General features: G+C 49.5%; 1 protein-coding gene across 1 annotated transcript in view; it reads left to right on the top strand.

The window, feature by feature from the left end:
- The window catches only part of vwa5b1 (von Willebrand factor A domain containing 5B1), an 89,798-nt gene that overhangs the window by 27,691 nt on the left and 41,308 nt on the right, over nt 1–20,799 (top strand). The window contains exons 3-9 of the mRNA XM_031906011.1: nt 1,167–1,328; nt 3,318–3,537; nt 3,886–4,016; nt 6,565–6,696; nt 6,834–6,958; nt 8,965–9,141; nt 17,734–17,844. Of these exons, the coding sequence (XP_031761871.1) occupies nt 1,167–1,328; nt 3,318–3,537; nt 3,886–4,016; nt 6,565–6,696; nt 6,834–6,958; nt 8,965–9,141; nt 17,734–17,844 (1,058 nt within the window). The remainder of the gene's footprint in view (nt 1–1,166; nt 1,329–3,317; nt 3,538–3,885; nt 4,017–6,564; nt 6,697–6,833; nt 6,959–8,964; nt 9,142–17,733; nt 17,845–20,799) is intronic.

The following is a 20,799-nucleotide window of genomic DNA, read 5'->3' as shown; positions in this document are numbered from 1 at the left end:
TAAAGCCCATAGAAAGTCCCTCGTAACACTCTGGTTCCGACTCCTGAAACAACACAGCACAAGTCCCTGGCTGGCTTCTAAAGCATTATCATGAGTCAGAACCAGCAGTGCAGGGAAGGGAAAGGGACAGACACAGTGACAGTTACACATAACTATAAACCCAGTGAGAATGAGGAATGAATGGATATTGGGGAGTTGTATCAGGAGTCAGAACCAGCAGTGCAGGGAAGGGAAAGGGACAGACACAGTGACAGTTACACATAACTATAAACCCAGTGAGAATGAGGAATGAATGGATATTGGGGAGTTGTATCATGAGTCAGAACCAGCAGTGCAGGGAAGGGAAAGGGACAGACACAGTGACAGTTACACATAACTATAAACCCAGTGAGAATGAGGAATGAATGGGTATTGGGGAGTTGTATCAGGAGTCAGAACCAGCAGTGCAGGGAAGGGAAAGGGACAGACACAGTGACAGTTACACATAACTATAAACCCAGTGAGAATGAGGGATGAATGGATATTGGGGAGTTGTATCAGGAGTCAGAACCAGCAGTGCAGGGAAGGGAAAGGGACAGACACAGTGACAGTTACACATAACTATAAACCCAGTGAGAATGAGGGATGAATGGGTATTGGGGAGTTGTATCAGGAGTCAGAACCAGCAGTGCAGGGAAGGGAAAGGGACAGACACAGTGACAGTTACACATAACTATAAACCCAGTGAGAATGAGGAATGAATGGGTATTGGGGAGTTGTATCAGGAGTCAGAACCAGCAGTGCAGGGAAGGGAAAGGGACAGACACAGTGACAGTTACACATAACTATAAACCCAGTGAGAATGAGGAATGAATGGGTATTGGGGAGTTGTATCAGGAGTCAGAACCAGCAGTGCAGAGAATAGAATTAACCAGGCAGTAATAAGACGCTGTGTATGTGTGTGCCGTTGGCTATAAACGTTCGGCACAGCGCGCCGCCACTTTCGCCAGTAGAAATAATGATAATAATTCCGGAGTCGCGATTAGCCATGATTGCCCCATTCGCTTGGCTCTCATAGAGTCGCTAATTCCGCTATTCCCGGCACAAAAGTGATTTTTGGGAATTAACCCCCCCCTCCCCAGATGATGCTTTATGCCTTATTACCGCATTGACTGTTCCCCCCCCAGCGCTGTTCGTGTACCCCCTGAATGAACACACCGTGGTGGTCGGCTTTGAAGCCGTGATCTGCCGGCGCATCGTCACCGTGCAAATAAAGGACAAAGGGAAAATGGACGAGTCCTACTACGATTACTGCAGCATGGCCAGCGGGAGGTTCCCAGAAGGCAACGGTGAGCGCCGGCCGGCCAATCACAGACAAAGGGGCCACTTTATACCCGCGGTTTGGCTCCTTACGAGAAACATGATTATTGGAGTCAGAAATCACTAAAGCAAAATGGAAGCTTTTAGTATTAAATTCTAGGATTCAGCTCAGCCCTCAGGTGTTTAGATATAAAGAAACCCCCCCCCCCCAACCCCTCCCCAAGCAGCGTCGCTAAGCTTCTACCCCAGGCCAGGGCCCCTTTTTTATAAAGAACACCCTGCCTCAGGGTACTTTTGGTACCTGTTGGGTCCTACCACCTTCCACTCTCCCTACTTGCTGGGAAAAAAGGAAAATGGCCGTGAGTTCCAAGGTGGAACGCACGTCCATCTTTATTTTTTTAATGGTAACTAAGCAGCGAAAGAGTGGGGCCCTTACATCAGGTATCCGGTGGGCCCTGGGTACCACAGTCCGGCTGCCTTACGTGGGGTTATACTGGGTCTATACTGCAGTCTATTGTTGGAAGTCAGGGAGTACCACAAATGCCCCCTCCCCCGAGCAGTAGAAGCCCCAACCCAAAACCTGTGGGATCCTCTTGATTACCCGGGCAAATATGTGGGGTGCAAGTGGTTGAGCCCAAGCTCTTCCTGCTGCCCTCCCTGCCCACCACCTAACTGTACCCCTCTTCCACCTAGGGTGGCATCTATTTATAGAAACACACCTGCCCCGCCCCCTTCCTGACATCAGCGGAGGGGTGGGTCGGACGGACGTGGGTATATAAATGGGCGTGGGAAGCTAGAGAGCTGGTTAGGGTCGGGCACAGGTTGAATTATTTCTGCAGGTTCCCAATTTTATCACAGTGTGGTGCAACTTTACTTGCCCTTTAATTTCTTTTTATTACTTTAATATAGGAGTGATAGTGGGTGCCAGCACCCATTGATTGTCGGTCACGGTGCCAATAGGGTTTGCTTTTTTTTCCATTTAATACTGGCCTTTAGAGTGGGGGGGCGAGCCGTAATGCCATTTGGGGGCGGGGAAATGGGTGGGGCCAGCGTCAGACTGGGCCGCCGGGATACCGGGAAAAATCCAGATCTGATCCCCCCAGTGTTGGGGGCCTCTGGGGGTGCAAGGTGGCAGTGTGGGCCATTGGGGGGTGCAGGGGCCCCTGAGGCAGAAGGCAGAAGCCCCTGGTTGGGGCAGAGACTGGTCTCTATATAAAAGGCTGTGTCCTACCCTTACAGATTTACCAGCCCTAAGTGGCGACTTTCCGGCTAAACCAATCAAATGCCACCCAAGTGCCAAGTGCCAACAGGTCACCCGAAATGTGACCCTAATTTTTCCTGAGATTGAGCTTCTGGGAGATCCTCCAGCCATTTTGTTGGCCCCCCACTACTCAAACCTTTACACCCATGGGCATTTTGGGGGGCGTCTATACCCTAAACATTGTTTAATTTGCAGAAAAGGGGGTTCAGTTTGTCCGGGGAAGCTTTCTGCTTGATAAACAAACCATTCACGGCTGGTTCTCACTGCGGAGACATTGTACCCGCTTTTATTTAATGGTAACGGTGCCATTAAACATGGGCCAGCCATTTTGTTGTTTACACGGGGAACGATGATAAGGTCATTTGCTGGGCCATTTGCAGCGGCGGAACTGGGCAGATAACAAGCCTAAATATATACATTTCTGCATTTAGCTGTTTGGTTGCTAAGGGACGGTTGCTAGTGGCTCTAAAGCCGGCGGGAAGGAGCGAGGGTCTTTAATGATTCATTTTCTGCTTGTATGGGGGCAGGGAGTTGTTTGCAGCAATGGCTACTTTCCTGCGGATTTGGGGGTGTCCCCTATAGGGAATCTATATTGACTGGGATAGATGAATACCCTTATTGAATTGGATACAACAGGGTATTAATGCTCAGGGAAGCTAAGAAGCAGCACTGAACTCTAACACCTGTCTGAATCGTTAATAGGATATTTGCTTGGGGGTTTCTGTATATTCATTTACCCACAATTCTACTCTGACAGGTCGGATTCTGCTGGATGAAGACCTGGAGAGGATCATTTTCGTGGCCAACCTGGGGATGGTGCCAGCCCAGGAGAGCGTGTCTGTGTTGATCAGTACATCGTCGGAGTTACCCACCCTCTCTAGCGGGGCTGTGAGGGTCCTACTGCCGCCAGTCTGTGTGCCCAGAGTGACCAACTGCCCGGTGGAAAACAGTCTCTCCTCCATCTCCCCACTGCGGCTGTAAGAAACGGGTGTCCAACTGGGAAGGGATCTTAGTTTTCCAGTACTATTAAGTGGGGCAGTTAGTGGGTTTGGGGGTAATTAGATGGCAGATTGAGGCTAGGCACCTTTAAAAGCCCCTAGGTACCATGGGCACTGATGGAATCTGGTTGGGGGGTTAGGATGAATGGTGCCGGAGGGGTATTTATAAGTAAGAATAGTTGTTGATGGCCTTCAGGAGAAGATGGTGGAGGCTGAGAAGGTTCATTCCATTCCCTTATGGTGTCCCACAATATTTCATATCATCTGGGCAAGATAAAGGGATTCCCATCTTTGCTGAGTTGTATCTCAAGCTTGGTGTATCCGCAGGAGAGAGACTGGACTCACCAGCTCCAGCAAGAAGCTCTGCCTCGCAACACTGCTGGAAACAGAGGCTGTGAACGCCATCGAATATGAACTGACGTTTCACCTGGAGATTCGAGCTCCGTATCTTCTAGCAGGTCAGTGCCAAGCTACAGTAGCCATGGAGTAACATTGCCGGGCAGAAAGCTGTCAGAAAGTGCCCGTTATCAGACATTGGGGGACATTGGCTTGATATCTCTTGGCTTGGAGGGATTGATCCAAATGTGATCTCCCTAATATTTGATTTGAAATACCTTTGAATCTTTATTAAATACGAGACAGAAACAGTAGAATAATATAGAGGCTGCATGACAAAATGGTGACAGTGAGGACAAGATGGAGACAGTAAGACAAGATGGAGACAGTAGGGCAAGATGGAGACAGTAGGGCAAGATGGAGACAGTAGGGCAAGATGGAGACAGTAAGACAAGATGGAGACAGTAGGGCAAGATGGAGACAGTAGGGCAAGATGGAGACGGTAGGGCAAGATGGAGACAGTAGGGCAAGATGGGGACAGTAGGGCAAGATGGAGACAGTAGGGCAAGATGGAGGCAGTAGGGCAAGATGGAGGCAGTAGGGCAAGATGAAGACAGTAGGACAAGATGGAGACAGTAGGGCAAGATGAAGACAGTAGGACAAGATGGAGACAGTAGGGCAAGATGGAGACAGTAGGGCAAGATGGGGACAGTAGGGCAAGATGGAGACAGTAGGGCAAGATGGAGACAGTAGGACAAGATGGAGACCGTAGGGCAAGATGGAGGCAGTAGGGCAAGATGGAGGCAGTAGGGCAAGATGGAGGCAATAGGGCAAGATGGAGACAGTAGGGCAAGATGGAGACAGTAGGACAAGATGGAGACAGTAGGACAAGATGGAGACAGTAGGGCAAGATGGAGACAGTAGGGCAAGATGGAGACAGTAGGGCAAGATGGAGGCAGTAGGGCAAGATGGAGACAGTAGGACAAGATGGAGACAGTAGGACAAGATGGAGACAGTAGGGCAAGATGGAGACAGTAGGGCAAGATGGAGACAGTAGGACAAGATGGAGACAGTAAGACAAGATGGAGACAGTAGGGCAAGATGGAGACAGTAGGGCAAGATGGAGACAGTAGGGCAAGATGGGGACAGTAGGGCAAGATGGAGACACTAGGGCAAGATGGAGGCAGTAGGGCAAGATGGAGGCAGTAGGGCTAGATGAAGGCAGTAGGGCAAGATGGAGACAGTAGGGCAAGATGGAGACAGTAGGGCAAGATGGGGACAGTAGGGCAAGATGGAGACAGTAGGGCAAGATGGAGACAGTAGGACAAGATGGAGACAGTAGGGCAAGATGGAGACAGTAGGGCAAGATGGAGACAGTAGGACAAGATGGAGACAGTAGGGCAAGATGGAGACAGTAGGGCAAGATGGAGACAGTAGGGCAAGATGGAGACAGTAGGGCAAAATGGAGACAGTAGGACAAGATGGAGACAGTAGGGCAAGATGGAGACAGTAGGGCAAGATGGAGACCGTAGGGCAAGATGGAGGCCGTAGGGCAAGATGGAGGCAGTAGGGCAAGATGGAGACAGTAGGACAAGATGGAGACAGTAGGACAAGATGGAGACAGTAGGGCAAGATGGAGACAGTAGGGCAAGATGGAGACAGTAGGGCAAGATGGAGACCGTAGGGCAAGATGGAGACCGTAGGGCAAGATGGAGGCCGTAGGGCAAGATGGAGGCAGTAGGGCAAGATGGAGACAGTAGGACAAGATGGAGACAGTAGGACAAGATGGAGACAGTAGGGCAAGATGGAGACAGTAGGGCAAGATGGAGACAGTAGGGCAAGATGGAGACAGTAGGACAAGATGGAGACAGTAGGACAAGATGGAGACAGTAGGGCAAGATGGAGACAGTAGGGCAAGATGGAGGCAGTAGGGCAAGATGGAGGCAGTAGGGCAAGATGGAGACAGTAGGACAAGATGGAGACAGTAGGGCAAGATGGAGACAGTAGAAAAAGATGGAGACAGTAGAACAAGATAGACACAGTAGGGCAAGATGGAGACAGTAGGACAAGATGGAGACAGTAGGACATGATGGAGAAAAATGATGGCTGTAGTGCAAGAAAGTGACAGAAGGATATGGAGGAAGTAATATGAGAGCAGGTTGGTAGGGAAGGTTAAGGCAGTAGGACATGGTGGAAGTAATAGGATATCAGTATGGAATTATGGAGCAATTATGGAATTAAGTAGGGAAAGGAGGCAACAGTGAAGCATAATCTTAGTGATGATCACCCTGTTTGGTGAGTGTAACAAACATAATAGGTAACCACCCCATGGTCCTTAAGTTGTCTTGTAAGCTTAACTTTAGCAGAGGGGCTATGGGTTGAACAGGGGGTCCCACCAAAGTCTGTTTTGGCATTTGCCCCACTGACCCCACAGAAGGGCTTCTAGGTGGGATGCTGATTTATGATATTAACATAGTTACTATGGCCCCCCCTATGGGAACTCAAGGGTAATTAATGGGCTTCTCATGGTCCTGCCTTCTGGTTAGGGATTGGGGCAAGATGAGCCCAGTAGTCACTAATGACAGAACTACCGGTAGAGACAAGTATGAAGATCTTATTATGTAAGACTAAAGGGCAAGTCAAACCTACATTAACTCTTTATTTTCTCAGGTGTAGAAAGTCCAACCCATGAGATCCGAGCTGATGCCGACCCTTCCGCTCCTTCTGCCAAAAGCATTGTGATCACATTGGCCAATAAGCACACGTACGACCGACCAGTCGAGATCCTCATCCACCCAAGTGGTACAGTGAATATTTGAGCAACACTAAAACAGGGGCGATTGTGTGAGGGTAGGGCGGAGGAAAGTGGGGTTCGGAATTATCCAATATTTCTGTGTATAGTAATTCCAGTCTGATTGTCTCTCCCCCTTTCCCCCCAGAGCCTCATTTCCCTCACATTCTGATGGAGGAAGGAGACATGACCCCCAGCGAATACGAGCAGTTCCTTAGGGGAAAGAGCGACTTCATTAGAGGCACCAAAAAGGACCCCAGTCCTGAGAAAAAGGTCTTGACTTAGCCCATAACAAGGTTACAGATATATAGAAACATTGGGGTAACAGTCACCCCGCTATAGTTCCAGGGGTACCCAGGGCACAAATAAGCACTCACCCCAAATCCTCCCCTAACTGGCCTTCAGGCTGGGCCCCCTTAGCCCATAACAAGGTTACAGATATATAGAAAACATTGGGGTAACAGTCACCCCGCTATAGTTCCAGGGGATACCCAGGGCACAAATAAGCACTCACCCCAAATCCCCCTAACTGGCCTTCAGGCTGGGCCCCTTAGCCCATAACAAGGTTACAGATATATAGAACATTGGGGTAACAGTCACCCCGCTATAGTTCCAGGGGTACCCAGGCACAAATAAGCACTCACCCCAAAATCTCCCCCTAACTGGCCTTCAGGCTGGGCCCCCTTAGCCCATAACAAGGTTACAGATATATAGAAACATTGGGTAACAGTCACCCCCGCTATTAGTTCAGGGGTACCCAGGGCACAAATAAGCACTCACCCCAAAATCTCCCCTACGGCCTTCAGGCTGGGCCCCTTAGCCCATAACAAGGTTACAGATATATAGAAACATTGGGGTAACAGTCACCCCGCTATAGTTCCAGGGGTACCCAGGGCACAAATAAGCCACTCACCCCAAATCCCCCCCTAACTGGCCTTCAGGCTGGGCCCCCTTAGCCCATAACAAGGTTACAGATATATAGAAACATTGGGGTAACAGTCACCCCGCTATAGTTCCAGGGGTACCCAGGGCACAAATAAGCACTCACCCCAAATCCCCCCCTAACTGGCCTTCAGGCCTGGGCCCCCTTAGCCCATAACAAGGTTACAGATATATAGAAACATTGGGTAACAGTCACCCCGCTATAGTTCCAGGGGTACCCCAGGGCACAATAAGCACTCACCCCAAATCCCCCCCTAACTGGCCTTCAGGCTGGGCCCCCTTAGCCATAACAAGGTTACAGGATATATAGAAACATTGGGGTAACAGTCACCCCCGCTATAGTTCCAGGGGTACCCAGGGCACAAAATAAGCACTCACCCAAACCCCCCCTAACTGGCCTTCAGAACATTGGGGTAAAGTCACCCGCTAAGTTAGGGGTACAGTCAGGACAATAAGCATCACGCCAAATCCCTAACTGGCCTTCTAGGTGGGCCCCCTTAGCCCATAACAAGGTTAGCAGAATATAGATCATTGGGGTAGACTGTCCCCTCGTATAGTTCCAGGAAGAGTACAGGCACAAAATAAGCATCACCAATCCTCCTAATGGTTTCAGGTGGGCCCCTTAGCCCATAACAAGTTCAGATAATAGAATTGGGGTAACAGTCACCTCTGCTTAGTTTCCAGGGTAGCCCGGACAATAAGCACTCACCAAATCCCCAACTGGCCTTCAGGCTGGGCCGCCTTAGCCATAAAGGTTTTAAGATATATAGGACATTGGGTAACAGTCACCGCTAAGTTTTCAGGGTAACCGCAGGGACAATAATAAGCACTCACCCAAATCCCCTAACTGCCTCAGGCTGGCCCCTAGCCATAACAAGGTTACAGATATATCAGGTAAGCATTGGGGTAATCAAGTCACTGCTATAGTTCCATGGGGTACCAGGGCACAAAATAAGCACTCACCCCAAATCCCCCCTAACTGGCCTTCAGGCTGGGCCCCCTTAGCCCATAACAATGTTACAGATATATAGAAACATTGGGGATACAGTCACCCCGCTATAGTTCCAGGGTACCCAGGTCACAAATAAGCACTCACCCCAAATCCCCCCTAACTGGCCTTCAGGCTGGGCCCCCTTAGCCCATAAAAGGTTACAGATATATAGGAACATTGGGGTAACAGTCACCCTGCTATAGTTCCAGGGTACCCCAGGGCACAAATAAGCACTCACCCCAAATCCCCCCCTAACTGGCCTTCAGGCTGGGCCCCCTTAGCCCATAACAAGGTTACAGATATATAGGAACATTGGGGTAACAATAAGACTCTTCTCCGGCCGCAGACAGAGATTATCCGGAAGCGGCTGATTAAGGATATCTGCCATAACCCGGTGGTGATGCTGAACTTCTGCCCAGACCTACAGGCGGCCCAGACGGATCTCCGTAAGGCGCAGGGGGAGTTCATTTTCCTGCTGGATCGCAGCGGCAGTATGAGTGGAGTCAGTATCACCAGAGTCAGGGTAAGCTCGGGGGTCTCTGGCAGATAAAGGGAAACTAACGTGCAGTTATTGAAATATCGTTTTAACCAATTGATGTTCTAATTAAATGCATTTTAATTAATTAAGAGGTATATTTTCCCTTTAACTCCCCATTCGGGGAACATGACGAATCCCCGGTAAAAACAAATTATCATGCAAAAAGCTCTGTCTTCATTTACATACAATTAATTTCTTGCCTAAAATAGGAACGCGGCATTTTTGGGTAGGATTTTAACTCCTCGGCTCCCACAGGAACTTTCTCTGGGGGGGGGATCTGCCTTATCATTTACAGTAGGGGGTACATTATCCCTTATAATACATGAGTGATACTCAGAGTTCCCTGTGTAACTCAGCCTGCAGCCTTGTGCCTTTATATGGGGGGCACAGAACCCCTCAGTGACTGCTAATATCCTTATCATTTACAGTAGGGGGTACATTATACCTTATAATACATGAGTGATACTCAGAGTTCCCTGTATAACTCAGCCTGCAGCCTTGTGCCTTTATATGGGGGCACAGAACCCCTCAGTGACTGCTAATATCCTTATCATTTACAGTAGGGGGTACATATCCCTTATAATACATGAGTGATACTCAGAGTTCCCTGTATAACTCAGCCTGCAGCCTTGTGCCTTTATATGGGGGGCACAGAACCCCTCAGTGACTGCTAATATCCTTATCATTTACAGTAGGGGGTACATTATCCCTTATAATACATGAGTGATACTCAGAGTTCCCTGTATAACTCAGCCTGCAGCCTTGTGCCTTTATATGGGGGGCACAGAACCCCTCAGTGACTGCTAATATCCTTATCATTTACAGTAGGGGGTACATTATCCCTTATAATACATGAGTGATACTCAGAGTTCCCTGTATAACTCAGCCTGCAGCCTTGTGCCTTTATATGGGGGGCACAGAACCCCTCAGTGACTGCTAATATCCTTATCATTTACAGTAGGGGGTACATTATCCCTTATAACAGTGGAACATTAATAAGGATAAGTGATTTATTGGGTAAATGGGATCATGAGAAGACTTTAATGCTGAGCTGAGATCAGACGATGGTTTGGGCGCCCAATACAAGTAATAATGAGGGAACAGGACAAGCCGTAGGGATTGATCGGGTCTCATTGTGTCTGGGCTGTTGAGTTAAACTGCACTAAATGATAGGGCAGAATCAATGGAGCCTCATCAGTCGCTCAGACTGTTCCTCTGCCTTTAATAACCCGCAGTATTGGCAGATCGATATCTTGCATTGACCCGGGTACTGCCAAGCGCTGATAGTGACAAAGGATTACAGGTCAGGGCTTGGGACTCCTCCAGTTACATGGGAGTAGGAGAAACAATAGGTTAGCTGAAAGCAGTTCTAATGTGTAGCGCTGGCTGAAAGCTCAGACTCAGGCACACTTTACTGCTGCGCTGCAAGTTGGAGTGATATCCCCCCCCTCCCCCCCAGCAGCCGATCAGCAGAACAATGGGAAGGGAGCAAGATAGCAGCTCCCAGTAGGTATCAGAATAGCACTCAATAGTAAGAAATCCAAGTCCGGCTTGGGACTCCTCCAGTTACATGGGAGTAGGAGAAACAATAGGTTAGCTGAAAGCAGTTCTAATGGGTAGCGCTGGCTGAAAGCTCAGACTCAGGCACACTTTACTGCTGCGCTGCAAGTTGGAGTGATATCCCCCCCCTCACCCCCCAGCAGCCGATCAGCAGAACAATGGGAAGGGAGCAAGATAGCAGCTCCCAGTAGGTATCAGAATAGCACTCAATAGTAAGAAATCCAAGTCCGGCTTGGGACTCCTCCAGTTACATGGGAGTAGGAGAAACAATAGGTTAGCTGAAAGCAGGTCTAATGAGTAGCGCTGGCTGAAAGCTCAGACTCAGGCACAAGGCACTGAGATGGCGCCTACTCACCAATATTACAGCTACAAATACATTTGTTGGTTGAAGAATAAAGGGTTAAATGGCAGAGGGAATTATTTGCTGTGTGACAGGGTCATTTAGAAATAAAATGTCCCCCATAAATATCATGGCAGTGTCCCTTTAAAGAGTAAAATATGTGCGTTTTTTTTGGACCTGAAGCTGAGGTTGATAAAAGAAACACACCCATCAAGTCCTTCCCTACATCCAAGCAGATTCTAACTTCTACTTCACTCAGGGAAAAATATCTGCCTCCAAAAGAAAAGGTGGGAACAGTTCATATCCAATCCTTTCATGGGCCTCTCTTGTGTTTTTTGCTCTTGTGGGGCTGTTGGGGCAGTGAGGGTTCCTGTGGGGCTGTTGGGGCAGTGAGGGTTCCTGTGGGGCTGTTGGGGCAGTGAGGGTTCCTGTGGGGCTGTTGGGGCAGTGAGGGTTCCTGTGGGGCTGTTGGGGCAGTGAGGGTTCTTGTGGGGCTGTTGGGCAGTGAGGCGTTCCTGTGGGGGGCTGTTGGGGGCAGTGAGGGTTACCTGTGGGCTGTTGGGCAGTGAGGTTCCTGTGGGCTGTTGGGCAGTGAGGGTTCTGTGGGGCTGTTGGGGCACTGAGGCTCCTGTGGGGTGTTGGGGCAGTGAGGGCTTTCCTGTGGGGCTGTTGGGGCACTGAGGGTTCCTGTGGAGCTGTTGGGGCAGGGAGGGTTCCTGTGGGGCTGTTGGAGCACTGAGGGCTTCCTGTGGGGCTGTTGGGGGCACTGAGGGCTCCTGTGGGCTGTTGGGGCACTGAGGGTCCTGTGGGGCTGTTGGGGCACTGAGGTCCTGTGGGGCTGTTGGGCACTGAGGGCTCCTGTGGGGCTGTTGGGGCACTGAGGGCTCCTGTGGGGCTGTTGGGCACGCTGAGCGGTTCCTGTGGGGCCTGTTGGGGCACTGAGCGGTTCCTGTGGGGCTGTTGGGGCACTGAGGGTTCTGTGGGGCTGTTGGGGCACTGAGGGTTCCTGTGGGGCTGTTGGGGCACTGAGGGCTCCTGTGGGGCTGTTGGGGCACTGAGGGTTCCTGTGGGGCTGTTGGGGCACTGAGGGCTCCTGTGGGGCTGTTGGGGCACTGAGGGCTCCTGTGGGGCTGTTGGGGCACTGAGGGTTCCTGTGGGGCTGTTGGGGCACTGAGGGTTCCTGTGGGGCTGTTGGGGCACTGAGGGCTCCTGTGGGGCTGTTGGGGCACTGAGGGCTCCTGTGGAGCTGTTGGGGCAGAGAGGGTTCCTGTGGGGCTGTTGGAGCACTGAGGGTTCCTGTGGGGCTGTTGGGGCACTGAGGGTTCCTGTGGGGCTGTTGGGGCACTGAGGGTTCCTGTGGGGCTGTTGGCGGGCACTGAGGTTCCTGTGGGGCTGTTGGGGGCACTGAGGGCTCCTGTGGGGCTGTTGGGGCACTGAGGGGCTCCTTGTGGAGCTGTTGGGGCAGTGAGGGTTCCTGTGGGGCTGTTGGGGCACTGAGGGTTCCTGTGGGGCTGTTGGGGCACTGAGGGTTCCTGTGGGGCTGTTGGGGCACTGAGGGTTCCTGTGGGGCTGTTGGGGCACTGAGGGTTCCTGTGGGGCTGTTGGGGCACTGAGGGTTCCTGTGGGGCTGTTGGGGCACTGAGGGCTGCATACTTAAAATTAGGTCTTAGTTTTAGAACATTTTTTACCTGCTATTACCCCCCCCCCCCCCCCACAGCAGCCAAACTATTCTAGCTTCCGGCCCATACATGTGGCGGTTCTGATGGAGCAGATTTCCTATCAGCGATATGGGCCCCAGGCAGATATATTAAGGCTGTCAGTACATCGGCACATATTGCCCTGAGGAAGCCGCCATGTTACTCCCGGGCACCACATCCCAGGGGCACCGCTCTTGATGCCACAGAAGCTGTTGATGGAAATTGCCCCCCAGGGAGAAGCAGCAGAGGCGGCAGCTGGAGAATGAAAATAGCGGCTCTGGATTTAGTGTAAAATGATGAATATGGGAGATTCTGCCCCGGTCTCCCCATCACTGTGTAATGTCTGCCCTGTATACAGAATGGAGTCATGTAAGGGTTAATCCATCAGCGCCCAGAACTGAGAATATTATATGGGGTGGCAGTTTCTATCACCGTGACAACTAATGGCGTTAGTGTGGTCTTCAGTGAGGTCCCCCGACACCAAAATGTGACAGTTATACGGGTCACAGGGAGTTTTCTCTTATCTATTCCTTTCTAGGGCTGAAAATATCCTTTCTATCTCTGCATGGGGGCAGTTAAGGGGGGTCACTATATATAAATATATAAGGGGGGGCAATAATGAAATAGAGAAAGTACAGGGAAGAGCGACTAAGCTGATAAAGGGAATGGGCTCAGTTATGGGGAAAGGCTGGCCCAGTTGGGATTGGTTACACTGGGGAAGGGGCAGTTAAGGGGGGGGGTCACTATATATAAATATATAAGGGGGGCAATAATGAAATAGAGAAAGTACAGGGAAGAGCGACTAAGCTGATAAAGGGAATGGGCTCAGTTATGGGGAAAGGCTGGCCCAGTTGGGATTGGTTACACTGGGGAAGGGGCAGTTAAGGGGGGGTCACTATATATAAATATATAAGGGGGGGCAGTAATGAAATAGAGAAAGTACAGGGAAGAGCGACTAAGCTGATAAAGGGAATGGGCTCAGTTATGGGGAAAGGCTGGCCCAGTTGGGATTGGTTACACTGGGGGGGGGGCAGTTAAGGGGGGGTCACTATATATAAATATATAAGGGGGGGGGGCAGTAATGAAATAGAGAAAGTACAGGGAAGAGCGACTAAGCTGATAAAGGGAATGGGCTCAGTTATGGGGAAAGGCTGGCCCAGTTGGGATTGGTTACACTGGGGGGGGGGCAGTTAAGGGGGGGTCACTATATATAAATATATAAGGGGGGGCAGTAATAAAATAGAGAAAGTACAGGGAAGAGCGACTAAGCTGATAAAGGGAATGGGCTCAGTTATGGGGAAAGGCTGGCCCAGTTGGGATTGGTTACACTGGGGAAGGGGCAGTTAAGGGGGGGGGCACTATATATAAATATATAAGGGGGGGCAGTAATGAAATAGAGAAAGTTAAGAAAAATATATCTTCAGACAATCAAAGGATAACTAAGGCCTAAATAATAAATATGGCTAGAACTGTTGTATTTTATATAGGGAACTTACTATAGCTCCCATTTGGGTGCTATTAGGCCGCCTTGTGTGTGTCAGTGGCACCGCACGTGCTCAGTGTGCTCTGGCTGCTTAGAAGCTAAACTTAAGTAAGGGTTTTGAATCAACTGTGATGCAGACTGCACTGATTTCTAAGCTGCCATGTAATGTGGATCTGAATTCAATATAGTTTTGTATCAGGACTTTTTTTATTATGCTCTATACTGTATTTTGCGTTAGTGGCTGTTTGCAGGGATAGGGGGGCCAGGTTGGGCACTGGTTTTACCCTGAATGTGCCGCGTGTTTGCCGTCAAGCTGTTTCAATGTAATCGCACATAATCACAGGCATTTACCTGGGGGCCCACGGATGCGCCGCTGAGCCGGCTCACACGGAGTTAAATTGCCAAGCAACACGGTGTGTGACGGAGGAGGCAATTTACGGGGACGATGGCATTTTCCCTCAGTCACTAAATATAGCTGAATTCGGATCATTCACATCACGGCTTATCTGCAAGGATTCAGGAGTCGCATCCCTCCTGTTATTATCACTGAGTCGTTATTATCGTTGGCGCTGAAGTTCTTTCCTTTTGTGGAGATAAAGGTTCCTCTGACTCCCAAGCATTGAGGATTCCCCATTCCCTATCCGGGAGCTGTAATAAAGCTTTAATGGGATTCTGTCTGATATTTATCTCTAAATGACACTGTTACACAGCAAATAATTCCCTCTGCCATTTAACCTTTTATTCTTCAACCAACAAATGTATTTGTAGCTGTAATATTGGTGTGTAGGCGCCATCTCAGTGCCTTGTGCCTGAGTCTGAGCTTTCAGCCAGCGCTACACATTAGAACTGCTTTCAGCTAACCTATTGTTTCTCCTACTCCCATGTAACTGGAGGAGTCCCAAGCCGGACTTGGATTTCTTACTATTGAGTGCTATTCTGATACCTACTGGGAGCTGCTATCTTGCTCCCTTCCCATTGTTCTGCCTCTTCCTTTGGATTCTAGGAGAGCTTTTCTCCTCTGAAGAATCACGAGGAACATTCCAGGGTGCAGAAGTTTCAGTCAATACATTTAGATATTTCCTCCCTATAGATCCTTCAAATTACGTGAAGGCCATCTCCCTTAGACTCTATTTTAATCAAATAATTTTAAAACATAGTTTCTTTTTTCTCTGTAGTAATAAAACAGTACCTGTACTTGATCCCAACTAAGATATAATTACCCCTTATTGGGGGCAGAACAGCCCTATTGGGTTTATTTAATGGTTAAATGATTCCCTTTTCTCTGTAATAATAAAACAGTACCTGTACTTGATCCCAACTAAGATATAATTACCCCTTATTGGGGCAGAACAGCCCTATTGGGTTTATTTAATGGTTAAATGATTCCCTTTTCTCTGTAATAATAAAACAGTACCTGTACTTGATCCCAACTAAGATATAATTACCCCTTATTGGGGCAGAACAGCCCTATTGGGTTTATTTCATGGTTAAATGATTCCCTATATATGCAATAAAGATGGCAGTTTGTAGGTATAAGCTGCGGGGGCCAAACTGCCAGTTGTTTGTATTAGTTCCCGCCATGTGTCTGTGAGACGCCACCTGCCCCTCGGCTCATTAGCATATATGCAAATCAAGCGCTAACATATGCAGGCTCTGTAATGATCAGTCTATTTTTGGGGAAAGATATTTTTTATTTTTTGTCTGTCATAAGATTTCAAGTCCAAACACTCCTAGTTTTAGGTGTTTTTAGAAAAATTGCGGTTGGTCTTTATTTTTTCTATCTTTTTATGGTCATTTTGAGTTATTTAGCTTTTTTTTTTACCTTTCTGCTGTTTGGAATTTCAGCAGCTATCTGGTTGCTAGGGTCCGGTTTACCCTAGCAACCAAGCAGTGGTTTTAATGGGAGACTGGGAGAAGAACAATATTTCCCCCCTCGCTCACTCCCGTGTCCCTTGGAGATTTTCTGTGCAATCGGCAGGAGTATAATTATTTTCTGAGTGTAAAATATAATTATCAGGCGTTGGGACTTGGCACAATCAGTAATTGAGGCGCCGGCGCGGGGGGCGTCTGTTCTGCCGGATCTGATAATAAGCAAATAGCGGGGTAGGTCTCCCTGTTATAATAAGAGCGAGGGGGAGGGGGATGGATTTATTACTGTGCCGCGGGAGTTAATCAGCATCATTACAGCAACGGGTTTTATTCAGTACATTACACTATATCCTGGGCTGCTCTCTTTCCCATGGTCAGGCAGGAACCCCCCCCTGGGTAAGTGAATCCAATCTCCCCCAGTACTTACCCAGGTACAGAGCTCTGATTCTCTGTACTTCCTGCTCCTGGGCTGCTCTCTTTCCCATGGTCAGGCAGGAACCCCCCCCTGGGTAAGTGAATCCAATCTCCCCCAGTACTTACCCAGGTACAGAGCTCTGATTCTCTGTACTTCCTGCTCCTGGGCTGCTCTCTTTCCCATGGTCAGGCAGGAACCCCCCCCCCCTGGGTAAGTGAATCCAATCTCCCCCCAGTACTTACCCAGGTACAGAGCTCTGATTCTCTGTACTTCCTGCTCCTGGGCTGCTCTCTTTCCCATGGTCAGGCAGGAACCTCCCCCTGGGTAAGTGAATCCAATCTCCCCCCAGTACTTACCCAGGTACAGAGCTCTGATTCTCTGTACTTCCTGCTCCTGGGCTGCTCTCTTTCCTATGGTCAGACAGGAACCTCCCCCTGGGTAAGTGAATCCAATCTCCCCCCAGTACTTACCCAGGTACAGAGCTCTGATTCTCTGTACTTCCTGCTCCTGGGCTGCTCTCTTTCCCATGGTCAGGCAGGAACCTCCCCCCTGGGTAAGTGAATCCAATCTCCCCCCAGTACTTACCCAGGTACAGAGCTCTGATTCTCTGTACTTCCTGCTCCTGGGCTGCTCTCTTTCCCATGGTCAGGCAGGAACCTCCCCCCTGGGTAAGTGAATCCAATCTCCCCCCAGTACTTACCCAGGTACAGAGCTCTGATTCTCTGTACTTCCTGCTCCTGGGCTGCTCTCTTTCCCATGGTCAGGCAGGAACCCCCCCTGGGTAAGTGAATCCAATCTCCCCCCAGTACTTACCCAGGTACAGAGCTCTGATTCTCTGTAATTCCTGCTCCTGGGCTGCTCTCTTTCCCATGGTCAGGCAGGAACCCCCCCTGGGTAAGTGAATCCAATCTCTCCCCAGTACTTACCCAGGTACAGAGCTCTGATTCTCTGTACTTCCTGCTCCTGGGCTGCTCTCTTTCCCATGGTCAGGCAGGAACCTCCCCCTGGGTAAGTGAATCCAATCTCCCCCCAGTACTTACCCAGGTACAGAGCTATGATTCTCTGTACTTCCTGCTCCTGGGCTGCTCTCTTTCCCATGGTCAGACAGAAACACAATCTTGCCCCCTCAATCTCTCTCTCAGCCTGTTAACCCTTTCTTACTTGCATGCATGATCTCAGCTACACCTGATAGTTTGTTCTGTTTATTTCCCAGGATGCCATGTTGGTCATTCTGAAAAGCCTGATGCCAACTTCCCTCTTCAACATCATTGGATTTGGCTCTACATTCAAGACCCTGTTTCCCTGCAGTCAGAGCTATAACGAGGTACGGGCACGGTTATGGGCATGGACAGTCGGGCAAGATTGAGACAGCAGGGCAAGATGGAGACAGTAGGACAAGATGGAGTCAGTAGGGCAAGATGGGGACAGTAGGGCAAGATGGGGACAGTAGGGCAAGATGGGGACAGTAGGGCAAGATGGGGACAGTAGGGCAAGATGGGGACAGTAGGGCAAGATGGGGACAGTAGGGCAAGATGGAGACAGTAGGGCAAGATGGAGACAGTAGGGCAAGAGGGAGACAGTAGGACAAGATGGAGACAGTAGGGCAAGAGGGAGACAGTAGGGCAAGATGGAGACAGTAGGACAAGATGGAGACAGTAGGGCAAGAGGGAGACAGTAGGGCAAGATGGAGACAGTAGGACAAGATGGAGACAGTAGGACAAGATGGAGATAGTAGGACAAGATGGAGACAGTAGGACAAGATGGAGACAGTAGGACAAGATGGAGACAGTAGGACAAGATGGAGACAGTAGGGCAAGATGGAGACAGTAGGGCAAGATGGAGACAGTAGGGCAAGACGGAGACAGTAGGGCAAGACGGAGACAGTAGGGCAAGACGGAGACAGTAGGGCAAGACGGAGACAGTAGGACAAGACGGAGACAGTAGGGCAAGACGGAGACAGTAGGGCAAGACGGAGACAGTAGGGCAAGACGGAGACAGTAGGGCAAGATGGAGACAGTAGGGCAAGATGGAGACAGTAGGACAAGACGGAGACAGTAGGACAAGATGGAGACAGTAGGACAAGATGGAGACAGTAGGGCAAGATGGAGACAGTAGGGCAAGATGGAGACAGTAGGGCAAGATGGAGACAGTAGGGCAAGATGGAGACAGTAGGGCAAGATGGAGACAGTAGGACAAGATGGAGACAGTAGGGCAATATGGAGACAGTAGGGCAAGATGGAATCAGTAGGGCAAGATGGAGACAGTAGGGCAAGATGGAGACAGTAGGGCAAGATGGAGACAGTAGGACAAGATGGGGACAGTAGGGCAAGATGGGGACAGTAGGGCAAGATGGAATCAGTAGGGCAAGATGGAGACAGTAGGGCAAGATGGAGACAGTAGGGCAAGATGGAGACAGTAGGACAAGATGGAGACAGTAGGACAAGATGGAGACAGTAGGACAAGATGGAGACAGTAGGGCAAGATGGAGACAGTAGGGCAAGATGGAGACAGTAGGGCAAGATGGAGACAGTAGGGCAAGATGGAGACAGTAGGGCAAGATGGAGACAGTAGGGCAAGAGTCCACTTGTTTGATTGTTTGAGGCTACACAATGAGCAGGTGTTAGTGCAATATGGCCACTCACACACTTGACTGGTGTATATATATATTTATAGATATAAATGCTCAACAGTATTAAAAGGCCTTTAAATCCACCTGTACCTGATTGTGTAGTTGATTTTATTTCAGGAAAATCTCATCCCACAAAGTCAGCTCCATGTTCTCTATGTTCCTAACGGATTATCCCATTTGGGCAATTAGTCCCTTAAAAAGTCAGTGTGACCATCATGGGTTAATTTGCTCCCTGGCCTCGCTGAGCTCTTGGGGTGAGCCAATCACAGTCCATATTGTTACACTGTCAGGCAGGGAACAAGGTGCATTAGTGGGATTGTATGGAAGGATCTGTCTGTCTGTGGGAGTTTGGCAGATTTGTGCCGGGGAAGCTTCTCTCTGTTATAGAATAACCCAGCGCTATAAGTCAGTAGTGATACACAGTAAGGTGGGACTGAGTGGAGGTACATCGCCATCTGCTGGCAGAGTTGGAGGTTGCGGGGAGTTGTTCCGATCATTTGGAACCAGAACCTCCATGTCTGTTTCCTCCATCAGTCCAGAAAAACCAACATACAGGCGGGTTAATTGGTCCCTGATGACAATGACCCCAGTGAGTGTAATTAGACTGTAACTCAGTGTGATATAAATATAGGCTGATAATGGGCTCAGTTCTAATACATGTACATTTCTGGGCTGTAATGTTTGTTTTGAAAATGGCTGAGATTCTAGCTATCTGTATAACAGAGCATTCTGTCACAGTGGCACAGATCCTATCTGATCCCCCCATTGTAAGCAGCAGTCCTGCCCTGCTTTATGGCTGAGATTCTAGCTATCTGTATAACAGAGCATTCTGTCACAGTGGCACAGATCCTATCTGATTCCCCCATTGTAAGCAGCAGTCCTGCCCTGCTTTATGGCTGAGATTCTAGCTATCTGTATAACAGAGCATTCTGTCACAGTGGCACAGATCCTATCTGATCCCCCCATTGTAAGCAGCAGTCCTGCCCTGCTTTATGGCTGAGATTCTAGCTATCTGTATAACAGAGCATTCTGTCACAGTGGCACAGATCCTATCTGATCCCCCCCATTGTAAGCAGCAGTCCTGCCCTGCTTTATGGCTGAGATTCTAGCTATCTGTATAACAGAGCATTCTGTCACAGTGGCACAGATCCTATCCCCCCCCCATTGTAAGCAGCAGTCCTGCCCTGCTTTATGGCTGAGATTCTAGCTATCTGTATAACAGAGCATTCTGTCACAGTGGCACAGATCCTATCTGATCCCCCCATTGTAAGCAGCAGTCCTGCCCTGCTTTATGGCTGAGATTCTAGCTATCTGTATAACAGAGCATTCTGTCACAGTGGCACAGATCCTATCTGATCCCCCCATTGTAAGCAGCAGTCCTGCCCTGCTTTATGGCTGAGATTCTAGCTATCTGTATAACAGAGCATTCTGTCACAGTGGCACAGATCCTATCTGATCCCCCCACTGTAAGCAGCAGTCGTGCCCTGCTTTATGGCTATGGGATACAGTAGATGGAGCGCAGGCGCTGTAATGATCCCTGCCCTCCCTTTATACCCAGGGCAGCCCGTGCCCCAGTTCAGGCAGTTTAATCCCCCGCTGTAGTCACATTCAGATTAAGGGAAGGGAATTCCTGGTATAATTAGTCTGCAA

The sequence above is a fragment of the Xenopus tropicalis genome, chromosome 7 (genome assembly GCF_000004195.4).
Source record: "Xenopus tropicalis strain Nigerian chromosome 7, UCB_Xtro_10.0, whole genome shotgun sequence".
NCBI lineage: Eukaryota > Metazoa > Chordata > Amphibia > Anura > Pipidae > Xenopus > Xenopus tropicalis.
The sequence above is the reverse complement of the archived record's forward strand: the minus strand, read 5'-3'. Positions and strand labels throughout refer to the sequence as shown.